Source organism: Antechinus flavipes, chromosome 2 (genome assembly GCF_016432865.1).
Source record: "Antechinus flavipes isolate AdamAnt ecotype Samford, QLD, Australia chromosome 2, AdamAnt_v2, whole genome shotgun sequence".
NCBI classification, from domain to species: Eukaryota; Metazoa; Chordata; class Mammalia; order Dasyuromorphia; family Dasyuridae; genus Antechinus; species Antechinus flavipes.
The window spans coordinates 599,379,847-599,395,707 of NC_067399.1; the positions used below are offsets into that span (position 1 = coordinate 599,379,847).

The window sequence follows — 15,861 nt, forward strand, 5'->3', positions numbered from 1 at the left end:
TGAAATGTTAAGAAAATTGTATTTTAGGGGGGGATTTTGGGGTGTTCTCAGGTACAAGATGGAGCTATTCTGAGTTCCTTCTAATTCTAGACTCTGTGAGTAAGCTCTTTGAGAAGACAAGTGATGATGAAATTTCAAACTGGTCTTTAAAGTCCTCTGTTATAATAGAGAGTTGCTTCCTCTGTCAAGGACTGGATTTCTGGTTCTAGAGAGGTTCGAGGTATCTAAAAAACAAAGACAAATTTGGAAGATTTATAATATAGTTTCATTGTTGCCCTAGAAATCTAAATAAACAAAACAAAGTAAAACAACCTTGTTATTTATAGAGATACTTAATTTCAAGCTCAGCCTTTTACAAATCTTTCAGAAAGAGCATAATAGTGTTTTAACACATACTAATTATTTCATACTATCAACTAATATGTTTTAAAACAATGCCACAGTGCCTTTGAAAAAGTGTTCATTATTTTAAAGGCTAAACTCAAAAGTATTGCTATAAAGAGTACAGTAGCTTTTTTCTCAGTAGTATTTTATTTTTCTAAATACATGTAAAGATAGTTTTCAACATTCATTTTTATAAGATTTTGTGTTCCAGATTTTTTCTCCCTCCTTTCCTTATCTACCCCCCTTTCAAGATAGCAAGCTGATATAGATTAAACACATACAATTTAAAACATATTTCCATATTTCTCATGAGGTGCAAGGAAAAGCAGACCAAAAGGGGAAAAAAAAACCAGAAAGAAAAAAAAAGGTGAAAACCCTATGCACATACGATCCCCATAGTTCTCTCTCTGGATGCAGATGGCATTTTTCATCCTAAGCCTTTTGACATTATCTTGGATCACCACATTGCTGAGAAGAACTAAGTCTATCATAATGTACCATCATACACTGTTGCTGTTACTGTGTTCAGTGTTTTCCTATCACTTTACTTAACATTAATCAGTTCATATAAATCTTTCCAGGCTTTTCTGAAATCATCCTGCTTATTATTTCTTCTTTTTTTTAAATGAGGCAATTGGAGTTAAGTGACTTGCCTGGGGTCACACGGGTATCATATTTCTTATAGAACAAATAATATTCTATTACATTCATATACCATAATTTTTTTCAGCTATTCCCCATGATGAGCATCCACTCAATTTTCAGTTCCTTGCCATCACAAAAAGAGCTGCTCCAAACATTTGTGTACATGTGGATCCTTTTCCCTCTTTTATAATCTTTTTGGAATATAGACCCAGTAACGGCACTGCTGGTTCAAAGAGTATTCACAATTTCATAGCTTTTTGGACATAAGAAGAAGGTTATTTTAAAAACAAAGCTATACCTTTTTGGCCTTTTTTCTTGCCCACGTAAATATATTTATATGCATATTATATATACATTTATATTTCATGTTCTAAACAAGAGTTCACTAGTGGGATGGCAACCTGTATGGAGTCTCCCTTGCTGTAGTCATCCAGGATTTTGGAAAAGCCAGGCTACCCTCAAGTGTAAAGCAGTCCGTGCCATTGGCAAAGGCCTGGGTGGCCACATCCTAGAGTTGCTGCAGAGTCTCAAAAATAAAACAGAATAAACCTGGCTGCCCAGTTTGGGCCAGCATCTTGGGGAAAGGATGGCAATGCTGGGCTTAGGTCCTTCCCAACACACCACCTGAATGTGATTCTCTATTAGGCAGAGCTGCCCATGAAACTCAACCACTGCATACATTCCATGGGTTGCCAATCCATGTTCTGGGATGAAAAAAGTGTTTTGGGGGGAGGGTGTCTATAAAATCAATGGCATTTCCCCCCCCAAAAAAAACCTTAATGTTGTCCAATAAAGGCTGCGTTATGGGAGAATTGCTCAAGGGAAAGTAAGTGACATGTAGTCATAAAGGATAAAAAAGGAGAGGAACAAAGTAATCAACTCTGCTAGGAGCCAGATTCTGACACCTGTCTAGAATTCTAGCTCTAGGACCAGTCATTGACACAGAGTTCTGATTACAACTTCCCCATACTAGAAATAGTGCTACTGCAAAAACATTATAGGAAGTACTGGCTGAGAATTCAGCAAAAGCAGAATAGCTGAAGAAAAATATTTTGCAGGTTCTGTACAGTTTACTAAATAATTATGCCAAAATGAAACTACAGAATGTGCGACAATCTTAACAATGTTTAAGGCAGCCATCCATTTGGGGTTTGTAATCTCAACCTGTAAATTTGATTTTTAAAAGTGATTTTAATAACTGTATTTTAATATAATTGGTTTCCTTTCTAATTATATGTATTTAAACACATTATTCTGAGGAGTCCATAGGTTTTACCAGACTGCCAAAGACAGTAAGACAGTAAGAACCATTGTCCTATATTAAGGACTATATTCTAAAAAAAGTCAGTTTGTGAAATATAAAAGTATCCATCTTACAATGAGGCTTTTATACCCAGAATTAGGTAACATAGAGTACAGTGTGCTAGACTTGGATTTAGGAAGGTTTGAATTTGAATTCTGTCTCAGACATTTATTAGATACATGATCTTCAGCCAAACAGTCCTATCTTTCTTGATCTTAATTTTTTCAATCTGAAAAATGGGGATAATTATAGCATCTAATTCACAGGATCGTTGTGAGGAACAAATGCAATAATACAGGATATCCCAAAAAATCTTGGTGCAGTTGAAAGCTATTAAAGCTTAAAGTACAGTATAAGTAAAATGCTTTGTATATGTTAAGGGGCTATGTAAATTAGAATTATTTTTATGGCAAAAAGTACTGGATCCTGCATTCCTTTGCCAAATAATAATCACTAATATTTACAGAGATAAGAGATAGGAAATGGCTTTCACTTGGATAGAGAACTTCCAGGACAGGAGACTCCCTCTGACAACAAAACTTGGCTTCTTCTTTATTCCTTAATATATTAGAGAATAAACTAGAGCAAAAGGGCCAGACACTTGGCCCCAGGCTGCATGTGGCTCCAATACTATCCAATGCAATTTGAACCAGATTATAATGTAGTTCTTATCTGATTTTCATATATTAATGTATAAATTTTTTTTAAAATTGTAAACACAAGTGGCTTTCTAGATCAATATGTGGTCTATAGATCTTTATGCAATGGGAGGTGATTGACTTGCTCAAGTCCCATGTCTATTTTATGCTGGAGGCCAGTCCTAGCTTTGAGGCCAGCTTTCTATCCACTACATTAAGGTTAGCTCTCTCTCTTTTTCCCCCTCATATTCATGTAGTATGTATGTGGGTATGCATACATGTGTACACATATACTAGATATATCTATATTCATGTATTACATATTAATATATATTAATTATTATTTACCTTTATGATTAGTTATATATTAGTTACCTATAATGTATTTTATATAGCACTTTAAAGTTTTCAAAACACTTTACATACATCATCTCATTTGATCCTCAACAGTCACGTGAGATAAGCACTACCGGTATCTATCCTGATTTTACAGATGAAGAAACTGATTCAATTGAAAGGCATTTATTAGGTACCTACCATGTACCAGGAATTGATAAGTGCTGGAGATTCAAAATAAAAAAGAAAACGGAACAGACTAAGAGAACCTACTATGATTTGTTTATGGTTAAACACATAGTATGTATCACAGATGGGAGACAGACCCAAGTGTCTTCTGCTTCTAAATCCAGCATGTTTTCCTCTATGTCACATGATCTTCCATTTTCCCCCCAACCCTGAGGCAATTGGGTTAAATGACTTGCCCAGAGTCACACAGCTAGGAAGTATTAAGTTTCTGAGGCCAAATTTGAATTCAGATCTTCCAAACTTTAGGGCTGGGGCTCTATCCACTGCACCACCTAGCTGCTCCTGATCTCCTAGTCTCTTATACCTATGCCCATCTCCTGAAAAGTTACAGAGTAACCCACAGAGTATTAATAAATTCTGGCTTTCCTCTTATACCTCATCCTCAACTTAACTGTGATGGCAGTGATAACAACATAAAGTTCAAGACCACTGTAACATGATTTGCAGAGAGCTTCCATGGATATGGAAGAGCTGCTATCTTGAGTTTCTATTGTGGCTTTAAGGAATTAATAAATGTAATAATGATTAAGAGTGGTTAGGTGGTTGTGAACACATCCAGCCATTCTGGAGAGCAATTTGGAACTATGCTCAAAAAGTTATCAAACTGTGCATACCCTTTGATCCAGCAGTGCTACTACTGGGCTTATACCCCAAAGAGATACTAAAGAAGGGAAAGGGACCTGTATGTGCCAAAATGTTTGTGGCAGCCCTGTTTGTAGTGGCTAGAAGCTGGAAAATGAGTGGATGCCCATCAATTGGAGAATGATTGGGTAAATTGTGGTATATGAATGTTATGGAATATTATTGTTCTGTAAGAAATGACCAGCAGGATGAATACAGAGAGGTTTGGAGAGACTTACATAAACTGATGCTAAGTGAAATGAGCAGAACCAGGAGATCATTATATACCTCAACAATGATACTGTATGAGGATGTATTCTGATGGAAGTGGATCTCTTCGACAAAGAGACCTAACTCAGTTTCAATTGATCAAGGATGGACAGAAGCACTTACACCCAAAGAAAGAACACTGGGAAATGAATATAAACTGCTTGCATCTTTGTTTTTCTTCCCGGGTTATTTATACCTTCTGAATCCAATTCTCCCTGTGCAACAAGAGAACTGTTCGGTTCTGCACACGTATATTGTATCCAGGATATATTGTAACCTATTCAACATGTAAAGGACTGCTTGCCATCTGGGGGAGGGGGTGGAGGAAGGGAGGGGAAAAATCAGAACAGAAGTGAGTGCAAGGGATAATGCTGTAAAAAATAACTCTGGCATGGGTTCTGTTAATAAAAAGTTATTTAAAAAAATAAATAAATAAATAAAAGAGTGGTTAGGTGGCACAGTGGTTAGAGTGCCAGATCTAGAGTCAAGAAGACTCTTCTTTCTGAGTTCAAATCCAGCCTCAGACACTTGCTGTATGACCTTGAGTTCTTTTTGCTTCAGTTTTCTCATTTCTAAATTGAGTTGGAGAAGAAAGTAAGCCATTCCAATGGTTTATTATCTTTGCCAAGAAAACCTCAAATGAAACTGTGAAGAACTGGACATGAATACAACAAGAAACAATGACTTGCCAGTGAGGAAAAAGATGGAAATGGAGGGAGAGATACCTAAGAAAATCAAAGGAATTTAACATGCTACACATATATTCATTTTAACTGATTCCTTCAGTTTAAATTAGCAAACATTTATTAAACTCCTGGTGTATAAAAGGTCTTAAGTTAATTGCTAAGAAGACAATAATAAAATATGATAGTCTCTACTCTCATGAAGCAGAACTCAATAAATGTTGAACTTAAGTAATTTTCATTAAATATTTAAAAGGGACTTACCTGCCCTGTCTGAGGAAACACACAAAACGAAACTGGCACCATCAGTCCCATTACCAGAAGAGTCATATTTAATTTCATGGCCACTAGAAATTTTGGATTTTGATGGGCAAGCTTGATCCTAAGGAAGGAAAGTTATACCTCTTAAATCTTGCTACAAAATTATATTAGCTTCTGAAGCAGGCACTTTACAATCTGACATAATATTAGAGTCACTAGTTTTATCATTGTTAATTTGAGTCTATTCCATAGCCCTACCAAGCCCCAACAAACGATGTATACTATGGTCCTAGAATTATATTAAGTAACTCCATGTTCTGACCTGCTGCCTTCTCCTTGCTTGTCTAGCAGATGCCAAGGGATTTTGGGAAACACCTTTCTCAACTATCTAGAAACGAGAAGGCACACCTTGAAGATGAGGAGGAAGGAAGCACTGGTACAGCTCCAAATAATGAGAACCAGCAGGTTTGGTGTTTTATAAGTGTTGGCTCATTATAAAGGCAGGAGAGAATAGCCAAGAAAGGCACTGATGAAACTCAAGTTTCTAGCTACATTCTTTCAGGATCAAACTTTGAGTATTTAGAGTGTCAATAAATATTTTTTCTCATATTTGTTTCTGATATGGGAGAAAAGTAAGCCCATTGAATCTGCTATTTTTTGTTATTGCCCCCATCTCAACACATGAAGATCTTGAGTCAAGACAAGAAACACAGGCCCATGTTGAATAGTAGCCGTAAGAGGATTTAGTCCTAGAAAAGACTTTGGAGTTCATGTGGTCGCCAGAGTAAGGACTAGGAGATCTTATGGGTCTGTGGCATGGCACCAAAGGGTATACAATCAACCTACTCTCCTCACAAAGCTTTTCCTGATCCTGCCTCCAACTGCTAGTGCTTTCCTTCCCAAACTGAATTGTATTGAACTTTGTTTCAGTATGCTATCCATTTACATACATGTGAAACACACAACACATGTATGTATATGTATGTTGCATGCACACACATGTTCACACATGTTTTAAAATTTAAAATGCAAGCTTCCTGTGATTATGGATTCTTTATTTATATCTTTAAATGCTTATTTATTGGTTGTTTTGTTTCTAACAAAACTGCATATCTATCTTCTCCCACTCTGCCCGTCTTTATTGTGCAAGCACTCAAAATTCCTTCTCTTGAATCCAATCTCAGTTCATCTTGAGTGGGACAAAATAAATCACATAGACTAATTTGTAATTAAAATGAGTCATGGTTTTCATATAGAATTAATTGCATTATCTTTCTTCCAAATCTTCTCTGTTTTCACTTCCCGGCATCAGGTTTACAATCTTTGTGTCATCCTCAATTCCTCATTCTACCTCATTCCACATAGCTAATCAAAATTGCTAAATTTTGGTTGTTTCTATTTTCATAACATCTTTTGCATATGTCCCTTTCTCTCTTTATTTAACTACTGTCCTAGAGCAGAGTCTTTTCATCTCTTAACTGGACTATTCCAAAAGCTTCCTAAATCATCTCCTTGCTTCAAGTATCTCCCCTTTCCAAATTACCCTTCATACAGCTGTCAAAATTATTTCCTTAAAATGCAGGTCTCACCATGTTGTGTTTCTACTCAGTAAACTTCAATGTTCTATTGACTCTAAAAATCAAATGTGGTATCATTATCTTATCCTTATTAAATTTCTATTTTGTGTAAGTTTTATAATGCACACAATTAGTACTATGGTAGCAAATGTATAAATAATTATATATATATATATATATATATATATATATATATATATATATATATATAGATACAGATATTGGAGTGCATTCTCAAAAATTTTTACTAGTAGGATGTATAATCTAAAAAGTCTGGAGAACTTTGATATAATCTAAATTCACCATTTTACAGATGAGAAACTGAGGCCAGAGAGAGAAGTTACTTCTAAGACAACTAAGTATGACAGAAATAGTAAAGTGGTAGAGTTTGGATCCAAACTCAAGTGGTCTGCCTTGAAATCCAGGGTTCTGTATACCCCTACCTCCCCATCTTCCAATATACTAATCCCAATTTTAACTGGTTTTGTTATACTGAAAAATTGGGGTGGGGAGGAGGGAAATGAAATAATTTTTTAAAAAGCAATATTTGACTCGATAAAAATTGTGATGCAAAATTTCTACTTTTTTGATGACATTCTTACTCATATAGTAATGAATTAATTTTTACCTTTCCAAAACATAAGCAAAAACACTTGAAAGAAGAACTGAAGTCCCAAAGAGCAAACCTCTAGACAATGCTGTTTCTCCAACTGCCTAAAGAAAATGCAAAGTAAAATCAGAAAGCCATAAATTTTAAACACTATTCTAGAGTGACAATTTAAAAGACCCTTAGGGTCTCAGGCCAAAACGAACAATTGCTACTTACACAGGCTTGGAGCCAAGGGAATCCAAACAATGACCAAATGAGGCTTGGGCTGGGACCTATTTTTAGCCAATCAATGAAAGCCAAAGGGATTTGGGTTTAAGGTATAATCCATAAAAAAGAATTCTAGCCTATCAACTTCAAGATATCTCAGGAGTTCTCAGTAATCAAAATTTAAATTAAAATCTGTAGATAAGGGTATGATTCCCTATGTGGATAAAGGAACAAGAGGAAGAGATGTAGAAGAGGGAAGAAGCAAAGAAGGAAGGAAGGAAAAGAAAAATGGAAGAAAAGAAGAATGGAAGAAAGGTAGGAAGGAGCAAGGATCCTGTTGCCCAATAGGATTTAGCCAATTGGGTCCCAATGGAGCAGCTACTCTTCCCACATTGTTGTTTTCCTCTGTTCTCAAAAATGACCATGCCATCAGGAGGGAGATGTTATGACTTACAAGTGAATTGGACTTAAGTGAGAGAGGGTCTATGCAAAGTCACCAACCTCACTATCTCCTCCAGAGCCATCTCTGCTATTGGAGGAAGAGGGGAAGGGGATAAGAAAAGATGAATTTCCTCTTTTCTCAAAACAGAATATTCAGTCCTTTGCCTGAAGCATTGGCAGACAGGAGAGCTCTACGATTCCTCACTTACCTTGGTCCCAGCTTCTCGAGATAGTCCTACAACATTCCCATTCTCATCCATTACACGAATTCCATTCTGGTACTCATGGCTTCTGCTTACCACAACATTAAATATACTTAAAAAGGCTGTAATATTCAAAAGCAAAACAAAACATAGAGATTGCTTACTAGTCAGCTAAATGTATCATGGACATAATTTTGTCGCACCTAGAACATGTCAAAATGTGCCAAAAAGAAGGTTTAACTGAATTTGCACTCTGGCCAATTTAAGAATTCAACGAAATAACTATTTAATTTTCTTATGTTACCTGTGTTTCCTTGTATCAACCTCAGATATACTGCAAATTATATCCTTGCTAAAAAGGACTAACAGACAACAGCACTTACAATATATGGGAAGCTGAATATTATCTATATTCTCTCTCATATTTAAAACTGTGAATTTAGAGAGGATTCTGGGAAGATGGCCAACTAGGTCAGAAAATTTTGGCTCTCCAAATTTCCTCAATAAAAAAGAGAGAACATTACCTCAGAGGGAATGTAGGGCAGCAGAAATAAATAAAAGTTAGGGTTAAGAAGTTATTCTCCAAACACAACTTGAGAAGACTCCAGGAAAGACCTGACCTCCAGGGATGGAGGTTCATCCAGAATAAAATGCAAACACTTCCAGGATGACTCTACAGAATCAACAAATAACAAACAAGCCTTAGGGGCAGCTGGGCTGGAAGAGAGCCTTAGTCTTAGAAACTGTCATCTCACTTCTCTAGTGTAAGGGGTCTGATGGCTGAGTAGGAGATTGAAAGACTTTCCACTGTTGAGGGATGCTGAGCACAGCTATGCTGACCAGACATGTTCCAGGTCATGGCTGTAGAGGGAGTGGTGGTGACAAAGGAACTGGAACACATCTGGTGAGTGCAGAAGCAGTGAACAAGATGAGGTGAGATCCATCTACTTCAGAGTTGGAGTAGGCCTGAAGGTCTTTGAGCATTGATTCAAGGGCATACTTAAGTCCCTTTCCTGTTATACTCCCATGACATCATTTTCTCCCTATTTCAATCAAATATGGGAAACTATGTACTTAATGGTCAAGTTCAATTTCTTGGGTAGTTCTCACTTTTAGTTTTAGTTTAGTTTTAGTTGGCTTTTCAGCCAATGAGGATGAGAATCAGTGGTAGGAGGGATGTTTGCAATAGGGATTTAAGTATCAAACTTATCCTGAAAGATGCTACCTGATCTCCTGAGAACATACGATAAACTTTTGTTTTGCTCCTAGAGATCTCTCCAGCTTTTTTTTTTTTTTTTAATGGTCACCCCCTCACCATTTCTGAGCCACACAGCAGTAACTGCTGGCCTTTGCAAGAGAGCAGAGTGCCTGTTTTCAGTTCCAGGACAGAGAGTAATAGTGTCAGCTATTCGGGGACTACAGGGAACAAGCTCATTTGTCAGACAATGTGGCTGGGGGCCTTAGCCTTGGCTTAGATTTGGAGAGAAAAGCCCCGGGTTGAGCCCTGAGACTCATCTCATAAAATAACAATAAGAAAGAATTAAGAACTGGAGCATCATTCCCCATAACTCAGGATTATTACTTGATTACAATAATAACTACTAAAAAACAAATAAAACAAAAATAAATAAAATGAATTTGCAAAGGAGAAAAAAATCCCAATCATGGATAGCTACTGTGGACATGGACAAATTGTTTATGTTTTTTTAACATGGAAAATATATCTTATATGTTAAGATTCACATCAACAATAGGGTAGCTCAAAAGAAAGATTGGCAGAGTTAAGGTAAAAATAGTAATCATGTTACACAAATGAGGTGTAGAGGAAGAATAGACACAGAGGCATTAGAGGGGGTAGAAGGGCTTGTGGTTCTGAAAACCTATTCACATTGGGAATGGATTTAATAGGCAACACTACATATGTACCATGAAGGTATAGCACCCTTCAAAATCTATAAAGAAATAAGGAGGGAGGGATAGGTGGATGGGAGACAAAGGGTAAGGGTAGAAGACAAGGGAGGGATCCTTGGGTGAGGGAAGGTTAAGTAATAGCAAAGAAAGTTATGGAGCAGAATTTAATGGAAGAGTCAGCAGGTGAGGTAGGTGTGTGTGTGTGTGTGTATAGATGTTTATAGATACGCATATCCATATATATATATCAACTCTAGCTTGCTTGAGGGTGGTAGAAGGGATGAAAAGGGAAAAAAATAAAGTAAATAAAGTGTGTAGCAAAGAACCAAAGAACAATTTACAATTAAGTTAAAAAAAAAAAAAGGACATTCATGAATGTAATTTCTTCAACTAGTATATACATATGTATATATACTTTTTTTGATCTGGTAATTTGTTACTGTTCTGTATTTTGATTCCTCCCCGAAGTCCTGCTGGGCACATGACAATATTCTCTTTTATTTTGCTTTATTTTGTTTTGTATTCCTTTTCTTTTTTTCTTACTGTTTTTTCAAATAAAATAAATTTTTAAAAAAGAATAGAAGGGACACAGAAAATTGAGGGAAATTTTCATAGAGAATCTCTCAGACATTTGGTTGGAATTGGCATGGAATATTACTGTTGTCTAGGAAATGGCTGATGTAGAAAAACATGGACTTAAGAAAGAAGATGCTATCCACTTTCAGAGAAACAGATGACAGATGGAAATAAGCATAGTATGTCCTTATATATATGTGTTTAAGTGTATGTTTATTTGTATATATGTATGTTTACAGATATCTATGTATATGTATATATATCCATGCTTAATTGTAGCCTTCTTTAGGGTGCAAATAACAGGGAAGAAGAGGAAAAAATAAAGTAAAAAGTGGACAGAAGAGAACCAAAAAAAAACCTATAAGGAAGCAAAGAAAAGTTGGACAGCTTTGAAAATAATGTATTTATTATATAGTTTTTCTTGAAATGGAAATTTGTTTTATATTTAATTCTTTTTTATGTTCTGCTGTGTACATCACAATGTTTTTTTTTTCCTTCCTCATTTTGTTTAAAATAAAAAATAAAATTTATCCAAAAATGAATTTTAAAAATTTTGAGGTATTTGTTTTACACATCATAGCTACTTTCCAATATATTGCTGCCCACCTAAAGAAACCCTACTTAGTAAAACTGATCAACATAGTTTCTATAATTGATAGTCTATGGTAACATTCTGCTCCAGTATCTGAGGAAGGAGGTGTGTTTTATCTATTTTTTCGAACCAGGATTTTAGGATCATAGATAGAGAAGTTGGAAGAACCTTAGAGGCATGGGTCAGTCTAAGAGCTTCATTTTGTAGATGAGGGAAAAAAAAAGGTGTAGAAGTTAGATGATTAAGGAGCAGAGATGAGATTTGCTTGGTCACTGAATTTAAAATGTACATGATCAAAAAAATAAATCAAAAAGTAGGAGTCATGTTAGAGAAGCAGATTTTTTTCTCTACCATGATATTAAGTACAATGGTGAAAGAGAAAAAACCCATCAAACATTTATAATGTGAAAGATGGAAATGAATACAATCTAAGATCCAAAGAGGAAGGCTACAAAAGTTAGCTTTGTCCTCATATCCTTCAAGATTAGATATAATATAGTTAGAAATGGAACAAAGTACCTGTACAAAGCAATAGGGCAGAAGACATGTCTCTTTTCATGATGACCCAAGGTAAGTAAACCCCAGCTCACCACTATAAGTTTCCAGTTCTCATTTACTTACCCAGAAGGGGGATAGGCAAGATTTTGGTAACAATATTCTGAACAGCAGGTCCTTTTAATGTGTATCGATTCATCATAAAAAGAGGGGAAATCTAGAGAAGCAGAGAAGAAATATCAATTCATTATAATTTGATGTACATTTATAATGTGACTACTCTGTATAAAGCATCATGCAAGGCATTAAGAAAGTTGCAAAGCAGAATAATGTACAGTCTCTGCTCTCATGAACCTTACAGGATTAGTGGAGTTGAGATTACATCAAGTATTTAAGCAAATACACAAATAATTATAATACAAAATAGGACCTAATAAATAGAAAAACAAAACACAAAAATTTGAGTAAGAAAAGCTTGGTAGAGGGCTGGAGTCGCTATTAGAGATTATATTCAATTGGTACTGAAAGTCAACTCACACAATAAGGAACATCCAAAGATAAAACTTTAGGTAGTCTGTTTCAAGATATAAGCCATATTTGAAGCCAGTTGGTTAGGATACTGGTACAATCATTAAAATTATAATGTGATCTTCCTATAACTGAACTATTGCATTGAACGTAAAGGTCAAGATTTGTGGTTTCAAACAAGACAATGGATATAACAGTAAAATACTAGATAAACATTAGTGATTAATATTGATTGTGATTTATGACTTTAGGAGTTATCCTGAGACAATGATATATATATTTTTAATTCTCAATGCTAATTTGAAATTTAAATTTTATTGTGTAATTTAATTTTAAATTCCTTTCCCAGAGTCACACAGTCAACTTGAATCAGAAACAAGATCAGTTCTTCTGGATGCCAAGACTGGTTCTCTGTCTCCTATGCTCTCTTGTCTCTCTCTCATAACATTTCTGAGATTAGAAAATGCATAACAGTTGCTGAGCTCCATTAATAGAGGGAATTTGTCCCTAGGGAGTTTCCTATGTTAATGAAATCTCAGAGAAAAAAAATAAATTAATCTTACCTAGATAGGATATCTAGAATACTTCTCATATATTAAACAGAAAAGTTATAATTATGATTTTATGTGTGCACAGAAAATAAGGACCAAACATTTGTCTTAAAAGTTGTCTCCCATAGTTCAGTTACAACTAAATATTTTATATTTTTATTATTAATGTATAGTTTTCAAATGAATTAAATGCACCTAATTTTACAACTGATGAAAAGATTTCCCAAGTACAGTGGAAGCTGCTAAATCACAACATAAAATTATATGTTTCCAACCATGATTTTATTTTTTGGTCTAGACTTGTGATTTCATTGATTCTATGTGAAACCTTCCATTGAGGCACATTGGCAACTTAAAGGTTAAATGACATGCCCAAAATCACATATCTAGTTTATATAAGAAGCAGGTCTAGATTCTATCACTATATTTTCTTACCTTTTGTAACTCTGGCATAATGTAAGAATATAACATCATAATAAAAATAAAGAATTATATCAGTTTTATTATATAAATGTCTGGTTTGTATAAATCAGAATGTGATTCAATGGCTCTTGAAAAATATGTATTTAATCCTAGAAAAACTTAGATGAAGTGATGCTAAATGAAGTGAGTAGAGCCAAGAGAACATTGTATACAGCAACAAGCAAAAAGACTATATGACGATCAACTGTGATGGACTTGGCTCTTTTCTACAATGAGGTAATTCAAGGCAATTCCAATAGCCTTGTGATATAAAAAATCATCTGCACCCAGAAAGAAAACTATGGAGAAAGAATGTGGATTAAAGTAGAGTATTTTCATCTTTTTGTTGTTGTTCATTTGCTTTTTTTTCCCTTTCTCATGTTTTTTTTTTCCTTTTTGATCTGATTTTTTGTGTGCAGCATAATGAATATGGAATTATGTTTATTAGAATTGTACACATTTAATCTATATTGGATTGCTTGTTCTCTAAGGGAGGAGGGAGCAGGAAGGGAGGAAGAAAATGGAACACAAAGTTTTGCAAAGGTAAATGTTGAAAACTATTTTTACATGTATTTGGAAAAATAAAAAAAAAACTATTATTAAAAAAATACCTACTCCAAAAATTGTTGTAGAAATAATTGTAGTCATTCCAAGAAGTTGCTGTTCAAGAGAATATTTTGCCTAAGGGGGGAGGAGGAAATCAAATTATATTAGTGAATCACTTATTCATTATTTGTGGATTATACCAAATTTCCTAAGGGATGATGCAAAAATAAAAGGATAATTGCTTACTTACATGGATTGCATTTCCATTTATTATGCTAAATTCAGTATTATACGCATGGATGAAAAACTGCAAGAAATAATGTAGAGGTATTATATTTTTAATTCAAGCATAAAATAATTAACCAATCATAAAACAGAAACAGCTGTTACCTGAGGGAAAAAAGCAGCCTTTATTCCTTTACTTTTCTGCAGAAATAGGAATACCTTGCATAAGGGAAACAAATGGAAAGGTAAGTTTCTTTTACCAAATTCTGCTTACCTCAGATGGTATATGACCCACAAAGTTAAGGGGTTCATTTTGACACTGTGCTGTAATGAAAAGAACAAAGGAAGGATTTGCACTCAGAATACTTGGGCACAGGATTTTATTACTTATATGACTAACTTCTCTGGTCTTAATTTCTCATCTGTAAAATGAGGGAATGGACTAGATGACTTTGGGCTTCTTCAGCAATTCAACAAGCTTTGATTTAATTAGTGCCTATGTTCTAAGACTACTGGTAGAAGCTTAAAATAAAACCAAAATAGTCCCTGCTCTCGAAGAGGTTACATTCTACCTTTAGCCTAAGTTCTATGATCAATCTACAGTTTGATGTGGCTAAGTAGATTCAGAAGAGTACTAGGACGACAGACCAACATAAGTAAGATGGAGTGAAACACTAACCAACAAATTATATTTATTAAGCATCTCCTATGGCAAGCCAATATGCTAGGCATTGTAAGAGATAAAATGAACAAGACTGGCTCTACCCTCAAGATATTTAAATGTAGTTGAAGAAATGTTATTTAATAATCAATAAACAGTTATTATGTACCTACCATGTGCCAGGCGCTGTGCTAAGCATAGTGTTTATTATATAAATATAAAAGATAACTACCAATATCATATAGAGTTGGAAGGAACTTTCCACGTGAGGAAATTGTGGTTCCAGAGAGATGGTAACTTATACAAGAACACAGAGAGAATAGCAGAGTCAGGTCCTTAACCTCAGGTCTTCAGTCCCAAGCTAAGCTTCTTTTCCATTATACTAACTTTAGATAACTAATAATTATTTTCTATATGCATTTTTTAAAAATTTACTTTATAGATTTTGAATTCTAGATTCTGTCTCTCCCTCTTGCTCTGCCCCAGACCTTGAAAAGATAAGCAATAAGATATCAATTCCATAGGTGAAGTCAGGATTCACATATGCAAAAATTTTTGTAGCAGTCCTTTTTATAATGGCAAGGAACTGGAAATTGAGTGGATGCCCATCAATTGGGGAATGGTTGAATAAGTTATGGTATATGAATGTTATGGAATATTATTGTTCTATAAGAAATTATGAGCTCTTCAATACTGAGATGATTCAAACCAATTTCATTTGTGCAGCGATGAAGAGAGCCATCTACATCTAGAGAGAGAACCATGGAACAGAGTGTGGAACACAATATAACATTCTTATTCTCTCTATTGTTATTTGCTTGCATTTTGTTTTCTATCTCAGTTTTTCTTTTCCTTCCTTCTTGATCTGATTTTTCTTGTGCAACAA

General features: G+C 34.9%; 1 protein-coding gene across 1 annotated transcript in view; it reads right to left on the bottom strand.

The window, feature by feature from the left end:
- The window catches only part of SFXN4 (sideroflexin 4), a 21,514-nt gene continuing 5,653 nt past the window's right edge, over window positions 1–15,861 (bottom strand). The window contains exons 7-14 of the mRNA XM_051981528.1: window positions 14,480–14,533; window positions 14,340–14,396; window positions 14,159–14,224; window positions 12,129–12,219; window positions 8,435–8,550; window positions 7,596–7,681; window positions 5,394–5,511; window positions 1–224 (exon numbers count right to left, since the gene is read on the bottom strand). Coding sequence (XP_051837488.1) covers window positions 147–224; window positions 5,394–5,511; window positions 7,596–7,681; window positions 8,435–8,550; window positions 12,129–12,219; window positions 14,159–14,224; window positions 14,340–14,396; window positions 14,480–14,533 — 666 coding nt within the window. The 3' untranslated portion in view covers window positions 1–146. The remainder of the gene's footprint in view (window positions 225–5,393; window positions 5,512–7,595; window positions 7,682–8,434; window positions 8,551–12,128; window positions 12,220–14,158; window positions 14,225–14,339; window positions 14,397–14,479; window positions 14,534–15,861) is intronic.